Genomic DNA, 25,121 nt, shown 5'->3' with positions numbered 1-25,121 from the left:
ATTTTGGCAGACAAAGAATGATAATTCAAGAAATTCACTCTTTAATTTAAAAACAATAATTACTAGGATACCTTTTCATAATCATATACTGTGGGATATTGTGTATCCATACTCCAGTAAACTAATCCTTCATAAAAGTAAGTCATACATTTTCCATTTTCTCTTTGGACTGTAATTACAAAACCAGAAACTAGTCTGTGGAAGACAATCTTACAGAGGAGACATCTGGCTCCTTGGCAAACTTCATATCCAATTTGCCTGGTGACTGTAGCTACTCCTGGGAAGGCTGCTGAGAAGTAGTGCTAATACAGCAGGAATGCCATTTTCATTTTGGCTTACTTTTAATCATAGGGAATTTGCACATGACTGTATATCTGAGACTATGGTTCTGTATCATTGTTTTGTGAGACAAAATATATCTTCTCTATACAAATTTTCAAAGGATCTATGAAAATTGCAACAAAACAGGTTTCATTAGCGGTTAATGAGTTTTAATGAACACAAAAAGCTAGGATATTAAGGCTGCGTGTCTGTTACGGAGGTCATGGAAATAATGGATTCTGTGATTTTCTGCGACTGCTGTGACTTTTGCAGCAGCCAGTGTGGCTGACCCCAGAGCCAGCTACTCAGGCGGGGAGCAGCCGTACAGCCAGCCGCACCAGCTACTGCTTGGGCGGCCCCAGGCAGCTGGCCCCAGGAAAGCGCATGAGCAGTGGCAGGTGCAGCTGGCCCCAAGGACCGCCTGAACTGTGGCCAGGGGGGCTGGCCCTGGGGGTCCCCCAGAGCAGCAGCGCTGCAGAGGCCCCTCAGAGCAGTGGCCCCCCAGAGGCCTCCCCCAGCTAAGACTTAGTCAGGAGTATTTGCAGTAAAGGTCATGGACAGGTCATGGGCCAAGAATATTTGTTTATTGCCCATGATCTGTACATGACTTTTACTAAAAAATACACATGACTAAATCGCAGCCTTAGGCATAATCCAGTGGACAGGGCACCACATGGGGAGTCAGAAGATCTGGGTTCTATTCCCAAATTTGCTACTCACTCAGTGAGTGACATTGGGTCTAGCCACTTATGCCAAAACCTTCCTATATGATCACTAATTTTTGGGTGCCCAACTTAAGACACAGAGTTTATCTTAGAATGGTGTTGAGCACCCACAGCTCCCAAATGACTTCAGTCAGAATGATCAGGTCTTATCTCTGAAGATCAGCCTCTAGGTGTCAAATATTGATCAAATTTTGGAAAAATTTGGCCTTGAGCTCTCTCTACCTCAGTATTCCAAATCACCGTTGATTTTTACTCAACTTTGTAAAGTGTTTTGAGTTCACATGATGAAATGTGCCATATAAGGGTTAGGCTAATTTTTATTAGTCCTTTAAAATTAAGTTAAAATGTATCAGAAAAACTTTAGACTACATAAGAATGGGCAGCATATTTTCCACCTACCTTAATGATATACAGCTATAGTTGTAACTATATAGAGCAATAATATATAGCTAGAATTGTGGTGCTTAAATATACAGTAACTCCTTGCTTAATGTAGTAGTGATGTTCCTGAAAAATGTTACTTTAAGCAAAACAATGTTAAGCAAATCCAATTTCCCTGTAAGAATTAACGTAAATAGAGAGGATTAGGCTCCAGGGAAATTTTTTTCACCAGACAAAAGACTAACTCTTTCTCTCTCTTTCTCTGTGTGTGTGTGTGTATATATATATATATATATATATATATATATATATATATATATATATATACACACACACACACACACATATATACACACACACACACACACATATATACACAGTATAAGTTTTAAACGAACAATTTAATACTGTACACAGCAATGATGATTGTGAAGCTTGGTTGAGGTGGTGAAGTCAGGGTGGAAGAGGGTGGGATAGTTCCCAGGGAATGCCTTACTGCTAAATGATGAACTAGCATTCAGCTGAGCCCTCAAGGGTTAACACATTGTTGTTAACGTAGCTTCACACTCTACAAGGGAGCATGGATGGAGGGAGGAGAGACAGCATGGCAGAGAGAAACAGAGACACACACCGTGTGTGTGAGAAAGAGGCATTGCCCCTTTAAGTATGCTGATCCCACTCTAAGTATGCTGCCTTTTAGATCAGCAAGTTGAGACAGCAACTGCTGCCAGCAAGCTCCCTCCGTCCTGAGTCCTGTCGTGTCGTCATCTTCCCCCACCCCACTCTGTGGAGATAGGGTAAAGGAGCAGGTGGTAGGAGCAGGGAAGGGGGACACCCTGATATTAGCACCCCTCTTCCCCCACCCCCGCCCCGCACAGGGAGCAGCTCCAAGGCAGAGGGCAAGAGCAGCACATGGCAGTGGGGGGTGGGACAGCTGAACTACTGGCAATTGATAGTCCGTGGGGCTGCTGCTGCACAGGGAATTTAGGGGTGCAGGGAGCTGATGGGGGGCTGCCGGTCCGTCCTGGTTGCAAGCCCCTACCAGCTAGCTCCAACGGGCTGTTCTTTCTGCAAGCAGTGGACAAAGCAGGTGGCTGCCAAACTACGTTATAAGGGAGCATTGCACAACTTTAAATGAGCATGTTCTCTAATTGATCACCAAAGTAACAACAAAACAATGTTAGCTGGGATGACGTTAAGTGAGGAGTTACTGTACTGTCAAAGCAGCATGTAGAAGCGTGCAAAATACCTGCTCTATATTTGAGTACTCAAACTACAGAATAGCAAAAATGAAACAAAAACAAAATGCCATAATCAGTTGTTTAAAACCAAGAGCCTACCACCCTGCAATACAATATGCTAATACAAAATATATTAATGCTAATGGTGGCAAAAATAGATAGGCCTGTGTCAAAAGGTTAATGGCTTTCCCACCTCCCCTGCAAAAGTAATGCAAGGAAGAGCAAAGTTAAGTGGTACTTTCATAGACCAAACAAGGAATAAGGATTTTGAACTAGAATTTAGCAATTTAGGTTTCATGGTCAGACAATCTATAGCTGCATCTTCACATATGATTTTACCTTCCATTCAACTTGCTTAACCTGCTTATGACATTAATGATTATATCTTATATGACTTGAATACCAGCTGCTGTTCAGTACATTTCACATGCTGTTGTGACTGAATATAAAAAAAGGCAAAGGAAGCTTTGATTTATATTGCTATATTATATAAATACTATAGCTATAAAACTAGCAATTTTCCCCTAATTATATCAAACTCTTGTTCAAGCTGCTCTTTCTAGTCACAATAGCCTTTTCCCCCCACTGTCCTCATATCTTACAGTCAAAGTCAGCAAACTAAATTTGGACTCACAAATGCTATTGAAAATGTTAGAAACATTATAGAAGAAACATGCTAACTCAAACTGTAAACTATTAGCGTAATGAAAAATTTAGTCAAAAACAGATTCTAATGCTTTATGCCCAAATAATGGAGGAAAACAATCTCTGGGGCCAACCAATAAGCATCCATAGTTAATCTACTTACTATTTCTGCTGAATTTGCATTTTATTGCTTAAATGAGCAGAAATATGACTGCATTCAATATAAAAGTATATTACCACAAGGTAATAAGCCTGAATTGAACATAAGAGTAGGAATCATTATGCAAAAATTATTAACACTTGAAGTGTGACATGCAGTTCATACTGTACTGCTCCACTTATTTTTCAAACCTGGCAGCGTGAGCAGCATTTTCTGGTTTTGATTCCCCAGTCCCATCTATTCTTCATTGCTATTCTTCCTTTAGGCATTAATTCCATCAAAATAAGCATAACAAGGAAAGACAGACTACAGAGAGACAGATTTTCTTTTAAAAAATGGATTTACGTTGAAATGTGTACAAACAATTCTGCAAGGAAACCAAGGATGAAGAGAACTCATGAAAGAACAATTGTTATAATAATGGAATCCCTAAAAATACCTAAGCCAGCCCTGATGCTGCAGATAACTTATTGGAGAAAATGCCCCAGGTCATAATGAAATCAGAGTTAGTATTTACAGTAGTAAAAACAAAATACAAAAGTTTCATTTAAAACACAACTTACAAGTAATCCTATGAACAAAAAGCTGAAATTCTGCCAGGGGCAGATGGGACACGTCTTCCTCCAGTCATTATGCAGCTTAGAAAATATGGTGAAATTCCAATGAATAGCTGCTCGTGTGTCAGATAATGTATTAATTTTGCCATTAGCTCTTGAAGATAACTTTCTCTCTCCCTTCATCCCTAACTACTGTAGGTTCTTAGACTGCTCATCACCATAGAATCAGAGGGTCTTCCGGACGTGTTAAAGTGAACATAAGATATCTTTTTCTCTGTTCCCCTGTATTGTGGGTTTGTTTCCGTATGTAATTTTGTTGGAGACAGAAAAATTAAGACATAAACCACACATCTAGCATGCACTGCCTCTTTTAAAAATGATAGGTGAACTCAGGAGTTATAGTAGCAAATGACTATTAATACTAGACAACTAAAAAAAACAAACAAACCTAGTTCAGGCATGGGCAAGTTTTCCCACATGGGTCTGCTGATACCTCTTTCAGTTCACACCAGAAGTATACCTGCAGTTCCAGTTCAGAGGTGGTTCTTAGACACACACTCAGACTTTAAAGGCCAGAACGGATCATCATGATCATCTAGTCTGACCTCCTCCACATTGCAGGGAACAGAACCTTACCCACCCACTCCTGTATTAGACCCATAGCCTCTGGCTGAGTTACTGAAGTCCTCAAATTGTTATTTAAAGACTTCAAGTTACAGAAAATCCACCATTTACGCTTGTTTAAACCTGAAAGTGACCTGTGCCCCATGCTGCAGAGGAAGGCGAAAAACTCACAGGGTCTCTGCCAATCTGACCCAGGAGAAAATTCCTTCCTGACTCCAAATATGGCGATCACTTAGGCCCTGAGCATGCAGGCAAGGCCCAACAGCCAGACACATGGGAAAGAATTCTCTGTAATAAACTTAGAGCCCTCACCCACCTAGCGTCCCATCACCAGCCATTGGAGATATTTGCTATTAGCCAATGCCACTGTAGGCAGTCTCATCATACCATCCCCTCCATACACGTAGCAAGTTCAGTCTTGAAGCCAGTTAAGTTTTTTGCCCCTGCTGCTCCTCTGGGAAGGCTGTTCCAGAACTTCACTCCTCTGATGGTTAGAAACCATCATCTAATTTCAAGCCTAAATTTATTGATGGCCAGTTTACGTCTATTTGGTCTTGTGTCAACATTGGCGCTTAACTTAAATAACTCCTCCCCATTCCCTGGCATTTATCCCTCTGATGTATTTATAGAGAGCAATCATATATTCCCTCAGCCTTCTCTTGCTTAGGCTAAATAAACCAAGTTCTTTGAGTCTCCTCTCATAAGGTAGATTTTCCATTTCTCTGATCATCCTAGTAGTCCTTCTCTGCACCTGTTCCAGTTTGAATTCATTGTTCTTAAACATGAGAGACCAGAATTGCACATGGTATTCCAGATGATGTCTCACCAGTGACTTGTATAATGGAACTAACACTTCCCTGTCTCTACTGGAAATACCTTGCCTGATGCACCTTAGGACTGCATTAGTCTTTTTCATGGCTGCTTCACATTGGCAACTCATAGTCATCCTGTGATCAACCAATACACATTGGTCTTTCTCCTCCTCTGTTGCTTCCAACTGATAAGTCCCCAGTTTACAGCAGAAATTCTTGTTGTTAGTCCCTAAATGCATGACCTTACACTTTGCACTATTAAATTTCATCCCATTTCTATTACTCGAGTATTCAATGTCATCCAGATCTATCTGGTCCTCCTCCATATTAACAATACCTCCCAACTTCTGAACAAAGGCTGCCAATCATACAGATTTTTGTCAAAACTAGTATTTGTTTGATTATGTGAATACACATCTCCTAGGGATTAAGATGACCCTGATCAAACACAGAATTTGAATCTAAGTAGACTCCAAAGGTAAATGGTAAGTTCATATGTGAAGTAAATAAACCAATCCATTTTCAAGTGGACTGGTGTCCAAATCACAAAATCCTAATAGTGTCTGACACCCTAGTGGGTAGTATCAACACAGAGGACAAGGACTGAATGGGTGTAGAGACTGAACTCTTCTCTCACCCAATAGGTGTTACCGCCAGAATAAGGTTGAAGGCAGAGTTGAGAAACTCACACTGCTGATGCTGGCTTGCAGCAAATAAAATACTTCAGTCTCCAGGGCTCTCAATACAGCTCCTTCTATGAGCACTAATTTCGCTTAAAGATTTACAGAAAAGGGCCAGTTCATTAATTCCATTTAGCCTAATCTATTTTGTATTTCTGACACTACCTGGAAAGAAGCACATCACCAAGTATCACTAAAGCTTGCATACATCCCTTCCATGATTTTAAGTTTTAATTCATTTTAGGTTGCTGCTAATGGAGAAAGAACTGAATTGCATGCATCATAATCCACTGGGAACCTAATATTCTCATGCCCCATGCAGATGATCATTCATCACTCTGAAAGAACCCCTCAAAAATTAAACAAAACTGGAAACTTATATAACCCCAAGGAATATACCCAGCAAAAGTATAGATAGCGTGTGACAGTTGAGTCTCACACCACATATGTTAACAGGCTATGAAGTATCCAGCCTACAGTTATCCCAATGATGTAGTTATAAGAATACTCCTGTTATACCAACATTTCCTTGCCAGGAGAACACTCATCTCCCTGAACACCTGAAAAGATATCAGACTGGTCAACCCCAAAAGATTAGAAACATAAGAAATCATCTGGCAACAATAGAGTCCAGATGAAACAGCTTAAGAAAATATTAGCGCTGCCAGCTAGAAAGACCAAGAGGAACTGCTAAATCAGTATAAATAGGTGGTTTTGGAGTAAATCAAGCCCTTATTTCAGAGCTCACATTATGGTTTTTGAACACTTCAGATAGTTATCGCCTATTATAATACACCTGGCTATAAGCACAACTTAATAAAAAGGTTGTGGAAATGCCCCTTACCCCTACCTGGATCAGACCCATGACTCAACAAACTCAAGGAAGACACAGATACCAGAAAGAAAAGGAGTACTTGAGCTCCAGCTCACTATGCTCAAATAAATTGGTTAGTCTCTAAGGTGCCGCAAGTACTCCTTTTCTGTTTGCGAATACAGACTAACACGGCTGCTACTCTGAAACCTGTCATTATGACAGATACCAGAGCAAATGAGTGCTGTAGAAAGGCCTAGATAGAACAGATTAGATGAGACAGAATTAATACTAACAGCAGGTAACGCTGCAGCAGCTTTTTGGACAATAAAAGCAGCAGTGGCTCAGAAACAAGGGGATCAGCAGATGCTGCAACAGGAGCAGTCTTTCTTGGGGTAGCTCTCTTATATGACACATGCCAAGCTAATCCTGGTTATAATACATCACTATAGGATAGATGCATATCCCAACAGAGATGCTCTAGACCATGCAGTATTTTGGCCACAGTAACCCTTGCTATTACCATTTTTGATATTTGACAATCCATGTTCAAGTATGTGTTCAGAAAAACCTCTGCCCAGATGCTGGTATTCTTGTTCTGGTTAAACAGATGCTCCGTTTGATCGATGCTCATCTAACCACTGCTCTCCAGCTGGTGTGTCAGGAAGAAAAAGGAACGCTGCTGACTGGATTCACACAGAGAGATGAGAGGACAAGCTGTGTCCTCGCTGTGAGGACAATGTGCAGTATTTCCACACCACAAGAGAGACTGGAGGAAAGTGAGAGACCATGTGAGTGGGGAGAGGAATGACAGGAGGATGGTGAAGCATAGCAAGCAACTGGAGCCTCCTGACAGAAGGCGGCAAACTGGCATCCTTCTAAACAGAGCTCTTGTCCTCCCACTAAATATATGTGAACTTGGCATTGCCTTGGTGTCTGTGATTCAGGTCCCCTAAATCCAGCTACCACTTGATGAGGCCTCATTTTGCTAAAGGGGCAAGCATTGCTTTTCCCTTTAGTGGCTCATTCATTTGCCATCTTGTGTGCAAGCTCTGCCCACCAAAGTCTATACTCTCTGTTGCAGTACTGCCCACAGAAGCTAGGAACTGGGTGGCTGCTGGCCTGTAATTGGTGCATGATGAGAAGTCAGAGTGAAAAGGACAATCTCGGGAAACCAGACAATTGGAAGGAGCCAAGAGAAATGAGAGCGGTACCAAAGTGCAAACGCTCCATCTTGACCAAGCCTGGAAATCTAGCATACAAGATTACCACAATCTTGAGAGAGAGGAGGGTTGGGGGACAAAGGAGGGACTTCTTCAGACTGTTAGTAATACCCACCATTTCGACTGACTGTTTTACCCTTCTCACAACAAGAGGGCCACGTGTCCCCAATAGCTAGCAGGTACCAATTCACACCCATCCCCAAACTATGTCACCAGAAGGATAATCTTCCCATGCAAGGGAGAAATGGAGGGGAGCTAAATGCTAGGAGACACATGACCTGCTGTTAGGCTGCTGCTTCTGTGACAATAGATATAGGGATCCTAGAAGGCTGACAGCCTGCTGCAGAAGACAGCATGGAGACAATAGAATCCTTGTGACTCACTGCCAGGTTTGTGCCATCTGACCAGCTTATGGCAAGAATAATCCACACTGAAGTGGAGGTCCTCATTTCTGATACTTTATTTTAGCTCTAGCCCAGGTTAACGAGCCATCATCCGCCACAACCTCTATCATCTCTCATTTAAAAAGAGCAACTTCACTCCAACCCACCACATATTTAAATCTTTAATTACTTTACCAGATTAATTATAAAGTTAATAAAGCCCTTTTTGTGTAAATTACTGTAACACTGTCTGAAATCTGCTCAGTCTAGCCCCTCAAGGCATGCAAACACTACAGAGATATGGATCATGTGTCTAAGCTATCACTAATGTTCAGAAAGATGCTTAACAGCTAATTGAAGTACTGAATTTGGTGAATTTGAGGCCCAGATCAAAAATTACAGACCTGTTCAGACATTTTCGGACGTAAAGGGAAGAAGAACCAATGAGAGATTTTAGGCTTAGAACAAGGTGGGAGATTTATGGATAAGGAAACAATTATAATTACCACATGCAATTCAGTGACACTTAGCCCTGATCTACACTAGGAGTTGAGGTTGAATTTAGCAGCATCAAATCGATTTAACCCTGCACCCGTCCACACGATGAAGCCCTTTTTTTCGACTTAAAGGGCTCTTAAAATCGATTTACTTACTCCACCCCCGACAAGGGGATTAGTGCTGAAATCGGCCTTGCTGGGTCGAATTTGGGGTACTGTGGACACAATTAGACGGTATTGGCCTCCGGGAGCTATCCTAGAGTGCTCCATTGTGTCCGCTCTGGACAGCGCTCTTAACTCAGATGCACTGGCCAGGTAGACAGGAAAAGGCCCACGAACTTTTGAATTTCAATTTCCTGTTTGGCCAGCGTGGCAAGCTGCAGGTGACCATGCAGAGCTCATCAGCAGAGCTGACCATGATGGAGTCTCAGAATCACAAAAGAGCTCCAGCATGGACCGAACGGGAGGTACGGGATCTGATCGCTGTATGGGGAGACGAATCCGTGCTATCAGAACTACATTCCAGTTTTCGAAATGCCAAAACCTTTGTCAAAATCTCCCAAGGAATGAAGGACAGAGGCCATAACAGGGACCCAAAGCAGTGCCACGTGAAACTTAAGGAGCTGAGGCAAGCCTACCAGAAAACCAGAGAGGCAAACGGCCGCTCCGGATCAGAGCCCAAAACATGTCGCTTCTATGATGAGCTGCATGCCATTTTAGGGGGTTCAGCCACCACTACCTCAGCTGTGTTGTTTGACTCCTTCAATGGAGATGGAGGCAACACGGAAGCAGGTTTTGGGGACGAGGAAGAGGATGATGACGAGGTTGTAGATAGCTCACAGCAAGCAAGCGGATAAACCAGTTTTCCCGACAGCCAGGAACTGTTTCTCACCCTGGACCTGGAGCCACTACCCCCCGAACCCACCCAAGGCTGCCTCCCGGACCTGCCAGGCAGAGAAGCGACCTCTGGTGAGTGTACCTTTTAAAATAGTATACATGGTTTAAAAGCAAGCATGTTTAATGATTAATTTGCCCTGGCATTCGCAGCTGTCCTGGATGTACTCCCAAAGCCTTTGCAAAAGGTTTCTGGGGAGGGCAGCCTTATTCCGTCCACCATGGTAGGACACTTTACCACACTCCAGGCCAGTAGCACGTACTCGGGAATCATTGCAGAAAAAAGCATTGCAGTGTATGTTTGCTGGCGTTCAAACAACATCCGTTCTTTATCTCTCTGTTATCCTCAGGAGAGTGATATCATTCATGGTCACCTGATTGAAATAGGGTGCTTTTCTTAAGGGGACATTCAGAGGTGCTCGTTCCTGCTGGGCTGTTTGCCTGTGGCTGAACAGAAATGTTCCCTTCCGTTAGCCACAGAAAGGGGGGAGGGGCTAGCCATGCGCTGGGGGGAGGCAAAATGCAACCTTGGAACGAAAGCACATGTGCTATGTATGTAATGTTAACAGCAAGGTTTACCGTGAAAGAGTGTACTCATTGTTCTATAAAATGTGTCTTATTAAATATCACTGTCCCTTTTTTTTTCCTCCACCAGCTGCATGTGTTTCAAGGATCACAGGATCTTCTCCTTCCCAGAGGCTAGTGAAGATTAGAAAGCAAAAAAAATGCACTAGCGATGAAATGTTCTCTGAGCTCATGCTGTCCTCCCACACTGACAGAGCACAGACAAGTGTGTGGAGGCAGTCAATGTCAGAGTGCAGGAAAGCACAAAATGACTGGGAGGAGAGGTGGCGGGCTGAAGAGAATAAGTGGCAGGCTGAAGAGAGGGCTGAAGCTGAAAGGTGGCGGCAGCATGATGAGAGGAGGCAGGATTCAATGCTGAGGCTGCTGGAGGATCAAACTAATATGCTCCAGCATATGGTTGAGCTGCAGGAATGGCAGCAGGAGCACAGACCGCCACTACAGCCCCTGTGTAACCAACTGCCCTCCTCCCCAAGTTCCATAGCCTCCTCACCCAGATGCCCAAGAATGCGGTGGGGGGGCCTCTGGCCACCCGGCCACTCTACCCCAGAGGACTGACCAAGCAACAGAAGGCTGGCATTCAATAAGTTTTAAAGTTTTAAACTTTTAAAGTGCTGTGTGGCCTTGTCCTTCCCTCCTCCACCACCCCTCCTGGTGCTTCTCTCCTCCACCACCCCTCCTGGGCTACCTTGGTAGTTATCGCCCTATTTGTGTGATGAATGAATAAAGAATGCATGAATGTGAAGCAACAATGACTTTATTGCCTATGCAAGCGGTAATCGAAGGGGGGAGGGGAGGGTGGTTAGCTTACAGGGAAGTAGAGTGAACTAAGGGGCGGGGGGTTTCATCAAGGAGAAACAAAGAGAACTTTCACACCGTAGCCTGGCCAGTCATGAAACTGGTTTTCAAAGCTTCTCTGATGCGTACCGCGCCGTCCTGTGCTCTTCTAACCGCCCTGGTGTCTGGCTGCACGTAACCAGCAGCCAAGCGATTTGCCTCAACCTCCCACCCCGCCATAAACGTCTCTCCCTTACTCTCACAGATATTGTGGAGCACACAGCAAGCAGTAATAACAGTGGGAATATTGGTTTCGCTGAGGTCTAAGCGAGTCAGTAAACTGCACCAGCGCCCCTTTAAACATCCAAATGCACATTCTACCACCATTCTGCACTTGCTCAGCCTGTAGTTGAACAGCTTCTGACTACCGTCCAGGCTGCCTGTGTACGTCTTCATGAGCCACAGCATTGAGGGGTAGGCTGGGTCCCCAAGGATAATTATAGGCATTTCAACATCCCCAACGGTTATTTTCTGATCTGGAAATAAAATCCCTTCCTGCAGCTTTTGAAACAGACCAGAGTTCCTGAAGATGCGAGCGTCATGTATCTTTCCCGGCCATCCCAGGTTGATGTTGGTGAAACGTCCCTTGTGATCCACCAGTGCTTGCAGCACCATTGAAAAGTACTCCTTGCGGTTTATGTACTCGCCGACTTGGTGCTCCGGTGCCAAGATAGGGATATGGGTTCCGTCTATGGCCCCACCACAGTTAGGGAATCCCATTGCAGCAAAGCCATCCACTATGACCTGCACATTTCCCAGGGTCACTACCCTTGAGATCAGCAGATCTTTGATTGCGTTGGCTACTTGCATCACCGCAACCCCCACAGTAGATTTGCCCACTCCAAATTGATTCCTGACTGACCGGTAGCTGTTTGGCGTTGCAAGCTTCCACAGGGCTATTGCCACTCGCTTCTCAACTGTGAGGGCTGCTCTCATCTTGGTATTCTTGAGCCTCAGGGCAGGGGAAAGCAAGTCACAAAGTTCCATGAAAGTGCCCTTACGCATGCGAAAGTTTCGCAGCCACTGGGAATCGTCCCAGACCTGCAACACTATGCGGTCCCACCAGTCTGTGCTTGTTTCCCGAGCCCAGAATCGGCGTTCCACCGCATGAACCTGCCCCAGTAGCACCATGATGTCACACTGCCAGGGCCCATGCTTTGAGAGAAGTCTGTGTCCATGTCCTCATCACTCTCGTCACCACGCTGATGTCGCCTATTCGCCCGGTTTCGCTTTGCCAGGTTCTGGTGCTGTATATACTGCTGGATAAAGCGTATGGTGTTTAATGTGCTCCTAATTGCCAAAGTGATCTGAGCGGGCTCCATGCTTGCCAGGGTATGGCGTCTGCATAGAAAAAAGGAGCGGAACGATTGTCTGCCATTGCCCTGACGGAGGGAGGGGCGACTGACGACATGGCTTACAGGGTTGGCTTACAGGGAATTAAAATCAACAAAGGGGTGGCTTTGCGAGAAACAGAATGGCCCCCTCAAGGATAGAACTCAAAACCTCAAGGATAGAACTCAAAACTGGGTTTAGCAGGCCATTGATTTCACAGAGGGAGGGAGTAGAAAATGAATACAAAACAAATCTGGTCTATTTCTTGTTTTGATCCACTTCATCTATCTTTATACATCTTGCTGGCAGCAGACTGTGTAGTACGACCGCTAGCCATCGTCATCTCCTGGGTGCTCGGCAGAAGACGGTGCTGTATGATTGCTGGTCATCATCTTCTGCTGGCTGCTGATTAAAAGACAATGCACTGCCGGCAGGACTGAATCGCCATGAGATGAAACTTAAAAGGGTAATGACCTGGCTGAGTCACTCCCATGTTTGCCCAGGCGCCCCTGACCTCATCGAGGTCGGTTAAAATAGCACCCAAGACTACGTCGACGATGGCTACCAGTCATACTGCACTGTCTGCTGCCAAAAGGCAATACACTGCTGCTGTGTAGCAATGCAGTACCGCGTCTGCCAGCACCCAGGAGACATACGGTGATGGTTAGCTGAGCGGGCTCCATGCTTGCTGTGGTATGGCGTCTGCACAGGTAACTCAAGAAAAAAGGTGCAAAACGATTGTCTGCCCTTGCTTTCGTGGAAGGAGGGAGGGAAGGGGGGCCTGACGATATATACCCAGAACCACCCGCGACAATGTTTTAGCCCCATCAGGCACCGGGATTTCTACCCAGAATTCAAATGGGCGGTGGAGACTGCGGGAACTGTGGGATAGCTACCCACAGTGCAACGCTCCAGAAGTTGATGGTTGCCTCAGTACTGTGGACGCACTCCGCCGACTACATGCACTTAGAGCATTTGTGTGGGGACATGCACAATCGACTGTGTAAAAACGCTTTCTACAAAACCGACTTCTATAAATTCGACCTAATTTCGTAGTGTAGACATACCCTTAGCTGAGGCTGACTGAAAGCATAACATTGGAAGAGACATGCCAGCCCTGTTAAATTTGCGTTATCCAACAGAACAAAAACGGCTGCAGAGGGGGTTTTTTTAAGCTGCCTGTAAGGTTGCAGCTTATGTCTGGAGGTAAGCCTTCCATTGTTCGTAGACAAAAGCTGTGCAAGTTACACCTTCGGGGGGGGCCAACCTTTTGCATTCCTTTACGAAGTGCTTTGTAGACATGAATTTAACATACCAATTCATGGCTTTGCTGGATTTACACTTACACAACTATACTTGAGTGTTGTAACTTTTCATAAACAAAAAAAATGTAGCCTCATTTAATAAGCAGCTGGCACCACTGTGTTGAAACCATGAGACCGGATATCTTAGAGATGCTCAGCACCCACACAGACTTCACTGGAGGTCTGAGCGCTGAAATTCAAGCCCGTCAGTGTCAGCAATCTCAGAAGTGACCTGTATTTGCCAGTCCCAGCTCCTCTAAGAGCAGCCTCCTAAATGAATGCCAAAAAGAAGGCAGAAAACGAAATGAAATGCGATGGAAGCAGAACACTAACTATATCGCTTGCTTGCTGTGCATCAGTTTCTATTGTGAGTTTGTCATTTCTGTTGGTTATTGTCCAAAAAATTATTGTTGTAATGGAGGTGAATGATTTAAATAAAGAAGGGCTTATGTTAATTTAACTATGCTAATTACATTGTTTAAAATAAAGTACATGGTTGTTTTCCATCTCCCTTAACTAGTTTTTTTTTAAATCTATCATCAAAATATGCTGTTTAAAAAAAACTGTTACCGGTATATGTTAAAAGACAATATACATTCCATATTCCTATCTATTAAAATACAACAGAATTGCTGTGCACTTTTGCTCAAACTATTTTCCCCTAAAATGAATGTTTTGTTATTGGAAACGCACACAAAGGAATGTGACAAGGATAGAGGATTTTTTATTTTCCCAACTGTTAATAGCTGGTGCTTGCAAACCTGAAATAAAAACTGCTTTCAACAACTGTTATATACCTTATTAGCATGTTTGCATGTCAACCCTGAAAACATGATCAACATTTTAATAAGAGATGTCTGATAAGTCATTCAAATCAAAAGTACCATCAAGTTAGCTACAGGAACTGTGTATGGATGAATCTATAGTAGCTGAGGGGAAAAGAGGCTTCTTTTAGCACTACTTACCAAATATGGAAGATCAAATTTCCTTTGTAACTTAGGGATTTAACATAAATATTAATCCTAAATTTTTGAAAAAAAACACACAGTAAAACTTAAAATTATGATGGGATAAAAACTAAGGCCTCTATTCTCCATTTAACAGAAGAGAGAACTTTTGCCCTTTTTTAAATATTTTAAATGGAGGTCATCACATACTGTATGAATGTCAGATCCAAACTATTCCCTAATTACATAAGTTACATCTCCTGAAAGGATGCAAAATACTGCTCGAGGCTCGAGTGAAAAACTGAATTTGAATGTGCCACAAGGTTTAAACTACGAAAGTGAAATGTATGCTACAGTTTGCAGGCTTTAAGAAAGGGAAAGTGCAGTGACCCAGGAGCTGTGGAAATAAGAAAAAGTACTGCCCTTGGGTGGTGGTGTTTGGGGTTTTTTATTGGGGGATGAGGGTTTTTTTTAACATATTTACACACATAAACATACCCCCCCCATTGCTTATAACAGTTAAGGAAAGCAAAAGCACCTTATACATGAGTGCAGCTGGCATACCATATAGCTTGATGGCTGTACTATATAATTTTGATCTTACTATTTTTTCACAACCCCATCAGACTGAAATATTATGGGAGAAGCCCAATTCTATTTGGATCTATTGAAAAACTGTCCAATCTATGGTGGTATCTAGCTTTGTGGTGCAGAGTTTTAATATTACAGAAAGATTGGTGCATAATATTAGGCTCCTTATTTAGGCATCTAAGCAATTGGACTACATTTCAGAAGTGCTGAGTACATAGCAGCACTCCTGGAAGTCAATGGGAGCTGCTCTGTGCTCAATGTTTTTGAAAATTATTTAACTGCTTAAATGTGAATTTAGGAGCCAGATTCTTTGCCCTGACACCATCTACTTTGTGCACCACCAAGCAAGCAGAAAGCTACCTTAATGCTGCTGCCGATTCCCGCACAGAGTAGGAATTGTGTCAGAAATGAGGATAGGTAGGCAGTCCTGCGTAGCTTTAAAATTTCATTAAGGGCTATTTTTGCTTTTAGTTGGCCTACATTTATGCCTGCTCTCTTCAGCTATGCTGAGAATCTGATCCCTGGTTTTTAAAATCTTGAACTTTGTTTTTTACTGAAACTTACTGGCATAACTATAGAAAATGGTATAAATGATATTCCTGGGGAAATACTGCAAAACTGCACATGTACAGAATTCATGTCCTCTGCAGATTTCTTTGCTTCCCCACAGAAAAATGACTTTCTGACAGGGAAGCAAAAAGAAGCTGCAAGAGCAGTCACACTGCACCATTCCCTAGCAGCACAGGTACACTGTTTCAGGCACCCAGAATAGCCGGCGGAGAGGTAAATCACAGTGGGGCTGAGGACACTCCAGTCAGTGGCTCCTACCCTGAGCCGGGATCAGCTGCTCGTCCTAGCTGGGCTGGAGGCAGGAGCGGACGGGGCTTCTTCCTCCCCTGAAAGGAGTAGCTGGAGCTGTGTCAGACCCACCCCCAGAAACCTCCCGCAGCTGCAGGAAGCTCATCATCCTCCCCTGCTTCCTGCCCTCATCACTTCTCAGCTGTGGGGGGAGGGGTCACTGTATGGGAAGCTGCTCCCAATCCACCCTACCCCCGTGCATCCGGACCTCCCATACCCAGACACCCCTGCCAAGCCTCACCCAGTACATCCAGAACCCTCCTAGCCCTCCATACCCGAACCCCACCCCACTGAACCTCAACCCCTGCACCTGGAGACCCTTGCCTACAGATCCCCTGCCTCCAGACCCCCATCCCTGCATCCAGATCACCCCCCAGAGCTCCCTGCACTCAAACCCCCACGCTGATGCCTCACCCCCTGCACCACCCTGAGCCCACACATCCAGACCCCCATGCCACTGACCCTCAACTAGCTGCACCCAGGCCCCCACCCCACCAAGCCCCAATCCTCCAGCACCGAGACCCCCTCGCTGAGACCTCTCCGCTGAACTGCAACCATCTTCACCTGGAAGCCCCTGCAGAGTCCCATTGCCCCTGCACCTGGAAACTGCCCCCCCAACAAGCCTCTGTGCATCCAGATCCCCCCTCTGAGCTGCCTGCATCCAGACTGTCCCACACAGAATCCTCTCATCCCACACCTGGATCCCCCCACACAGCCGCTCCACACTTGGATTCTGCCTGGTTGAACCTGCCTGCCCTACACCTGGTGAGCCAGGTGCAGAGGGGCAGGGCCCAGGGTGTTTCTGGGGCAAGCCCAGGCCTTTGTGCAGTGTCAGGTTCGGGTGCAGCCTCACTGCTGAGTCTGCGTCCTGGGGGAGGGGGCTACAAGGTGATCTCGCACCTTCATGTAGCCAGTGGCCTGTGCTCCCCACTGTCATGCTGGAGCCTCTGAATTTATTTAGGTTTCAGAGTAGCAGCGGTGTTAGTCTGTATCCACAAAAAGAAACGGAGTACTTGTGACACCTTAGAGACTAACAAATTTATTTGAGCATAAGCTTTTGTGAGCTACAGTTTGGCAAATAAAACATGCAGAATTTTAAAATATTGTGCGCAGAATTTTTATTTTATTGGCGCAGAATGCCCTCAGGAGTAAAATGAGGAATGTATGTGGGATATGCTCAGTAGCTCTCCATTTTCAATGGCTATAGTAAAATGGCTTTGTCAAACCTAGAGAGAGAGACCAGTCTATTTAATTGTTTCCCTTTATATTTTTAACTAATTGTGGGGCCAGAATCCAAGGTATAATAAAGACTGTTGGTAACCTTTCTGATGTTTTGGAATATCTGTGGTCTCTTTCATGAATCAAGACTACAGATGTCTTTTACCAGAACCACTTTTCAAGCCTCCAACTGGATGTCAAACAAAATCACAATGCAAAATTTTTTTTAAATAATCCAACGAGGTACAGTTTACAAGCAGGATTGATGTTCTGAAGATCTAAAAATGGTATGTCATAGCTATACTTGCCTTCCTAAAATAAGATATAAAGTTTGCTGCTAAAGCCAATTGCTGTGAAATTCAACAAAGGAGATCTGGCTACAGAAAGTGTCTTCATCCCACATGCAGCACTTTAAATGACTTCATACTGTTCTGAGCTTCTTACAAGACAGTTCTAATATGTTTAGGAGAATTTAAGTGAAACGGGGGAAAGAAAGAACTCATGAATTCAGCAAGCGTGCTGAAAGCTTTTTAATGGAATTATTCTGCAACTTTACAAGATTTCCCACACAGTCAAAATACTCTTTCATCTTCAGTACTTTTGTAATAGTTAAAAGATATATGTATACGGGTTTATAAAGACAGACAGATGTAATTAGAGAAACACATTAAAAGCATGCTCACCTTCATCACTTACTGCCTGCTGTTTAACCAGTGTCATAGGAGATCTGGCCGGGGGTTTACTTAGTGGATGACGCCAACTCTTACATGTTTTCTTTCTTTCAATTTCTGCTAACTGAAAGGGAGAGACCATATTTAGTTTAGTTGGAAACTGAACAAAACTAATGCTGATAAGCAAGAATATTCTTCTGCTAATGGCGTAAAGCAGGGGTTCTCAAAGTGGGGGTCGGGACCCCTCAGGGGGTCACAAGGTTATTACTTGTGGGTCGCGACCTGTCAGCCTCCACGCTAAACCCTACTTTTCCTCCAACATTTATAATGGTGTTAATATGTTTTTAACTGATAAGAGGGGTGGCACTCAGAGGCTTGCTATGTGAAAGGGGTCACCAGTACAAAAGTTTGAGAACCACTGGTGTAAATAATCTACTTTGTTAGATAAATTCTCACATCAGGCATGTAAAAAACCTCTCATCGATGGTTCAAAAATTTGTCTGACATTAGTTATTTTGTTAGATCTAGGAGATGGGATAATCTCTCCCTTTACTTCAGAAAAAGGTGTGGAAAACAACTTGGTATTAGGACAACAACATATTTAAAAAACATGTACAGTTTTTCTTCATAAGTTTTCACCCATTCAGTTTAGTAACTAAAAGTTAAAATGCAACATTTAAGTTTGTCTTTAAAAAAACACAAAGCAACCATTAACAAACAGTTACAATAAATAAATGCTAAATTTACTGAATAAAGATTAACACTGGCTGAAAATGTAATGTACGCTAGAATACTTCTGTATATTTCAAGTTTCAGAGTAGCAGCCGTGTTAGTCTGTATCTGCAAGAAGAAAAGGAGTACTTGTGGCACCTTAGAGACTAACAAGTTTATCTGAGCATAAGCTTTCGTGGGTTACAGCTCACTTCATCAGATGCATAGAATGGAACATATCGTCAGAGGATATATATACATACAGAAAATATGAAAAGGCGGAAGTTGGCAGACCAACTCTACCTTTTCATATTTTCTGTATGTATATATATCCTCTGACTATATGTTCCATTCTATGCTTCTGATAAAGTCACTAAAGCTTATGCTCAAATAAATTTGTTAGTCTCTAAGGTGCCACAAGTACTCCTGTTCTTTTTGTATATTTCAAAACATTTTATCACACTGACTCATATGGTATTAAATGGAAATGTGTGTGCCATTTCATTTATCTGCACAGCCATGCTATTCTTCCTGTGGTGGCTTCATCCAGTTATCAGTAATTATCATCATATGGGTACTTTTGAAAAAAGGGAAAATCAGGTCACAACAGCCTCATTTATCAAGGATCAGTACCAGAGATCACTTCTGGAGTTTGCCAGTCTAGGCAAGGAGGACAGATAAAGGAGATGACTGACAAAACAATGCACAACCTCAAGATGACTGACAAAAAAATGCACATCCTCAAGAACAAGAAAACAGCAAATCAAGGTTGTCAGCAGCTACAATACAGAGCTACACACCATTTACTAAATTAAGTGGAGGGAGGAGGATGTTGTGGCTAATGCACAGGATGGGTTTATGACATCAAAAGATGCAACTAGCTGAGCAAAAAAGTAAAGCAGACTGGCCTTCCTAAAAGCATCTCTGTAATATAACTCTGTATAACAGTAACACAGACGGAGCATGGAGGTGTATTGGAAAGTATTTGAAAAGCCACTTGGGAATGTCTGAGAGGTACCCAAACAGATACATTAAATATAACCTGTAACACAGCATGATTACAACACTGAAAAGATGCTTATAGTGCTTAATATTATTACAAAGGGAGAAGTGGTGAGAGAGAGACCATTTATGTCGGCATATGCAGCTGCCCAAAAGAAGTTGAGGCCACCGATGCCGCTCTGGTGATAAGCCCAGGATGTCCAGAAGGGCCACTGAGGAACCTGGCCTGGCCACGGTGCCGGGTAGGGTTGTTGGTCTCAGACTGTGATGACCACGGAGGAGCAGAGCGGCTTGGTGCCGGAGAATGGTGCCAACTGGGGGACCGGAGCAGTTCACCCACACGGGCCACCGGTGCCGCAGGCTGATGCGACAGGGATGGTGGTATTATGGCCAGCATCATCACCAGTTTGCTCATGGAATGTACCAGGCCCAGAAGCGGTGCTGGCGATCTGTCTCGCCTAGGGGGGGAGGATGGTGCTGTAAGCGCCAAAAGGTCCGCTGCTGCCTGGAACGCCTCCAGGGTGGAAGGAAGCTGTAAGTCTTCATGGTGGCGTGCAGGGCAGTGCTGTGGGTCTGGACTTGATTGGACCCATCTCGGGGCAGAAGTCAACGGAATCCCTACCGAATGGGAGCCGGGTGGGGGCTATTGGCCAACTGGTCTTTAGACCTGGCCAGGGAGTGCCCTCTGTTGGCCTTTTTTGTTTTGGGGGCACTGGGGCATGCGATCAGTCTGGATGTCTGGGTGTGGGAGGAGCCATGGTGGTGCTGAGGGTCTCTAGCAGAGTCCTTCCTTGGCACCAGCAACTGATAATTGGTTATCTCAATATTTTCAAAGAGAAGCTCTTTGGGGAGTGGTGATAAAGTAGCGGTGGAAACTTCCGGTAAAGGTAAGAAATCTTTTCCTTCTATGAGACAGAACAGAAGGGAATTTTGACCTGATAGTAGAAACAGGCAGCCCAAAGGGCTGGTCATCCTGCTATCAAAGAAGAGATTCTGACTTCTATAGAGATAGATGGTAATAGACGTAGATGATGGACAGTAGCTGGTAAGAGACGTATCAGGAGATGCAGATCTGAATTTACCTCTACGTCTTCTTCCACCTCTAAGAATAAGGGCCAGACTCTTTGGTCCACATGTATAAGGCCCAGGACAACATAGGAGGAAGACCCCAAAAACTTTGCACACTGTTGATCTACCTTAAACAGGTTAGGTTATGGAATTAATTCTGAATGGATACTCAGCTGAACTGAACTCTTCCCAGGGACAGATTCATCAAGACCCCAACATCCAATGATCAACTGATATGCCAGATTACACAAGAAGTTATCTGTCATTGTCTCCAGATAGGGGCAACAGAACCTGTTCTATCTTTCAAATGCTAAAAGATAATTTACTCAATATTCTCCAATGTTCCCAAGAGGACAGGAGTCACAGAGCAACATTGGATTTGAAGGCCCCCAAGTAGTTCAGAAGGAAATTCAGATTCAACACAGAAATGATAAAGTTAATGCAAAGTAATTGGCTCTCTACAGGGAGCCTAAAGTACCCTGCTGTTCTTTCCAAAAAGAGTGCGTGGTTTTCCAAGTTTCTATCACTATTAATGGGTCCAATATTGTTTCTGTAATAACACCCATGGTCTGTTCATCTGTGAGGACTGAAACCAAGATCGCTCAATTTGAATGCATGAACCACTATTGCCTGAGCTAAAGGACCCAGTCCATTAGCTCAGAGGCAATAGCAAACTCATGAACACTTTTTATGTGGTCCATCCACTAGAGAGGGATAAAAATATACTTGATGAATGTGGGGAAGCTCATCACAACTTCAAATCCCTGCATGGCCCACCAGTTGCAATGACTTGTCTGGTCAGTTCACTTCCGGGGAATGAACTCAGGATACCTAGTTCTAAAAGCACGAGGTTCTCCTGAATCTGAGCTAAACAGATCTGCTCTTTAGTTCAAGATTCAGCCATTTCTAGCTGTCCATATTAACACCATGGACAAACCAAGATCTTTACCTTTTCACCCCAATGTTACACATTTTCTACATACTGCTGAAATCCTTCAACTTCCTCTGGTACACAGATTTCCTGTCTGGCCTTTAAATTAGTATTCAGGGTACTAATCTCTCTCTTCCTCCTCTTATTCCTAAGTAAAACATTAATTTCCATAAAGCTCATGAAACTGCACTACCTTCCTTCTGTTATATCCATTTCACCGGGGGTGGGGAGGGAGCATACATTAGATGAATATAGGGCCATTAAGATTTACATCTAAGGTATTAAACCCTTCAGGAAGTCAAGTTCTGTTTTCAACCGCTATTATCCAGATGTTAACGGTGAGAAGGCCTCAAATACTTCAACTGCCATATAGATCAAAGCATGTTTTGCCAAAGCCCATGAAGCCACATGTTTCCACCAAACAATGTCATGGCTCATTCTACTAGGTCACACACAGTCTCTGGAGTGGTAAGAGTGCAAGCTCTATGAAGAGATCTGCAAGGTTGTGACCTGGTCTTTAGAACATACTTTTGCCAGCTACTATATGGTCTATCTTTAGTCATCTGCCAACACTCAACATTTGGTAGGAGGGTGTTACAATCTGTAGTGCCTCCCTAAGCATCCTCACTTGTGGTTGTGAATACAGTGTATAGTTACGCAAAGTCGAAGGCCAGAAGGGATCACAAGATCATCAAGTCTAAGCCTCTATATATCACAGGCCACCAACACCAACCAGAACCCACACACTAAACCTAACAACTGAAAAAACATGTCAGTATTACAGCCCTCAGGAGAATAAGCTATTATGTGCCACAGTCAGACAAGTTCAAATCACTTGTTTTAGCATGAGATTATTTACGGCTGTTCATATCCCCATGTCAGATTGCCAGACTTTCCAATAGCAGGAGAAAGAAAAATTTGATTGTGGTATCCTTGAGAGTTTCCTTCCTTCTATTCTTTTTATGTGGTCCATCCACTAGAGAGGGATAAAGATAACCTTCTTATAACCAGCAATCCTCCTAACACATTTTAGGGGTATTGACTCATGGTAAATGATTGGTATTTTTCCTCAGTTCTTTGAATACGTAAAAGTTTCTTTCCTCACACTTGAATATCTCATAGTAGTGGCCATTTCTGCTCTCATAGGATGCTTTTTCCCCCCGATTTTTATTTTATTTCAAAGGCTCTAACTAAGTTTCCTAGTATCGTTATAGCATGGGGAGTCCTCCACTCTGGCAGTTAGTGAAAAGGGGAGGGGCTTAGCTATACCTTCGGACAATTCAGACTTGCCTACATACTGTCAGATTACCAGATATCCAAAACAGGAAAAGAAAAAAAATCATCAAGTGAGCTGCAATTAAATTCTGTCCTAATTCAGGAAATCATCCCTATTCAGGAAAGCCCTTAACCACATGCTTCATTTTAAGCACGTGCTCAAGTCTCACTGAAGTCAATGGGACTTAACACACACAAAGTTCTGCAGGTTTTCGTTAGTAGCCTGCTGTTGTTCGACATCTGTCTGTGCCCTTGATTATGAATAAATTAAAACCACCATGCAATATGTTTCATATACAACGGGTATTTTCAAAGCATTTTTTTCTTACGGCAGGTATTTCTCCAGGTTCCAAACCACTTTCACTACTTCCACTGCTTTCTAGGTCGCTGACATCATCCTCTGTGGACACGCTATTCGTTTCCCCTTTTTCCAGGCACTCTGATTCAAAGGAAGCATATCCAGGTGACTTTTGGCATGATTCAACCCGGAAAGCCTGATTCTGAGATTTTAAAGAGTCATCTTCTTCATTTATACAAATGATAGATGTGGGTCTTGGGAGTGTAGAATCCTTAGGTGTAAAGGAAGCAATACTGGAATCTTCCTTGTCCTCATCTTCTGTTTTTATTTTCTGCATTACAGGAGTAGGGCTGAAAAGTGAGTTTGAACAGATGTTCCCTAGATATCAAAAATATGGGTTTGTTAATAAACTTCATATTGCATTATTATTATTCTATACCATTCTCACAGCAGTCTGAATTGAATATCAGTTTCATAACTCTGCTTGTCATTTAGAAATCCTGTCTAGCATTCCATCAGCAAAAGGCCAGACTAAAACGTAGAATGATAAACTATTCTTTGATAAAACATAAGTAATAGCATATTGAGTTTAGAGTGTAAACCTTTTTTTACGTCTTGTTTTTCTTTCTATTGGCATTTTCAATTTGAACAACTAGACAAAGTATTTTTCTATCACTTGAAATTATCAATATGCACTCGGCATGATTATTCTGACAGCCTACAGGCAATTTAACTACTTGAAATAACCATTGTAAAAGGTTGGCACATTGAACTTTATACTCTGAATTTACACCTATTATGCCTGTGTGAAAATCTGTCAGTAAACAAGAAATAATGACTTAAAATAAGGAAAATATATTTACAAGAAATATCAAGAATTGTCAGCAAATAGCAGCACTGACATAAAAATCACAAAAAATTACAGTAAGTAATTTTGTATTTCAGTGCTGCTGAAGATTAATTTCATGTGCAGTATACAATGAATATTAAAATCATCTATCTGGTTGCAGAATTTACCAATAAGTAGTCCCATCTGATGTCAATGCAGAAATTCCAGATATAAAGAATATTTTCTTTAATTAATTGTTGGGATGTATCAGCCACAGGTTGCAGGCACCAATTGCCAGCACCGTACACGTAACAACGTAGCCCAGCTGTCACATCCACAAGGCTCCCTCTACAAAGGTCCAATCTTCCATCTTTTAATTATGAAAAGCAGAATGGACTGAGCTCTACTTTATAAAGCTTCAGAGTAACAGCCGCGTTAGTCTGTATTCGCAAAAAGAAAAGGGTGCCACAAGTACTCCTTTTCTTTTTACAAAGCTTGTATTTCACCTTAGCACTTAAGTAGGACTTGTTTTTTCCACAGTGATGAACACTCACAACTTCTATTTAAGTCATTGGGAGTTGCAAATGATCCATACCTCTGAAAATCAGGCAAAGGGGTGGATACTGTCAAGTCCCAACTCGGCAAAATATGCACATGCGTACTTCTAAGCACATGAGTAGTCCTACTGAAGTCACATCTGGACAATTCACCTT

At 43.2% G+C, this 25,121-nt stretch overlaps 1 protein-coding gene across 2 annotated transcripts in view; it reads right to left on the bottom strand.

Annotated features, from left to right (window-relative positions):
* Positions 1-25,121, bottom strand: part of KDM4C (lysine demethylase 4C) — a 453,801-nt gene that overhangs the window by 171,999 nt on the left and 256,681 nt on the right. For both annotated transcript variants that reach the window (XM_074953333.1, XM_074953334.1), the window contains 2 exons: positions 23,611-23,957; positions 18,307-18,418 (listed from right to left, as the gene is read on the bottom strand). In XM_074953333.1, the coding sequence (XP_074809434.1) occupies positions 18,307-18,418; positions 23,611-23,957 (459 nt within the window). The remainder of the gene's footprint in view (positions 1-18,306; positions 18,419-23,610; positions 23,958-25,121) is intronic.

This window comes from Natator depressus, chromosome 5 (assembly GCF_965152275.1).
Source record: "Natator depressus isolate rNatDep1 chromosome 5, rNatDep2.hap1, whole genome shotgun sequence".
In the NCBI taxonomy this organism is placed as follows: domain Eukaryota; kingdom Metazoa; phylum Chordata; order Testudines; family Cheloniidae; genus Natator; species Natator depressus.
This window is presented reverse-complemented; position numbering and strand designations above follow the sequence as displayed.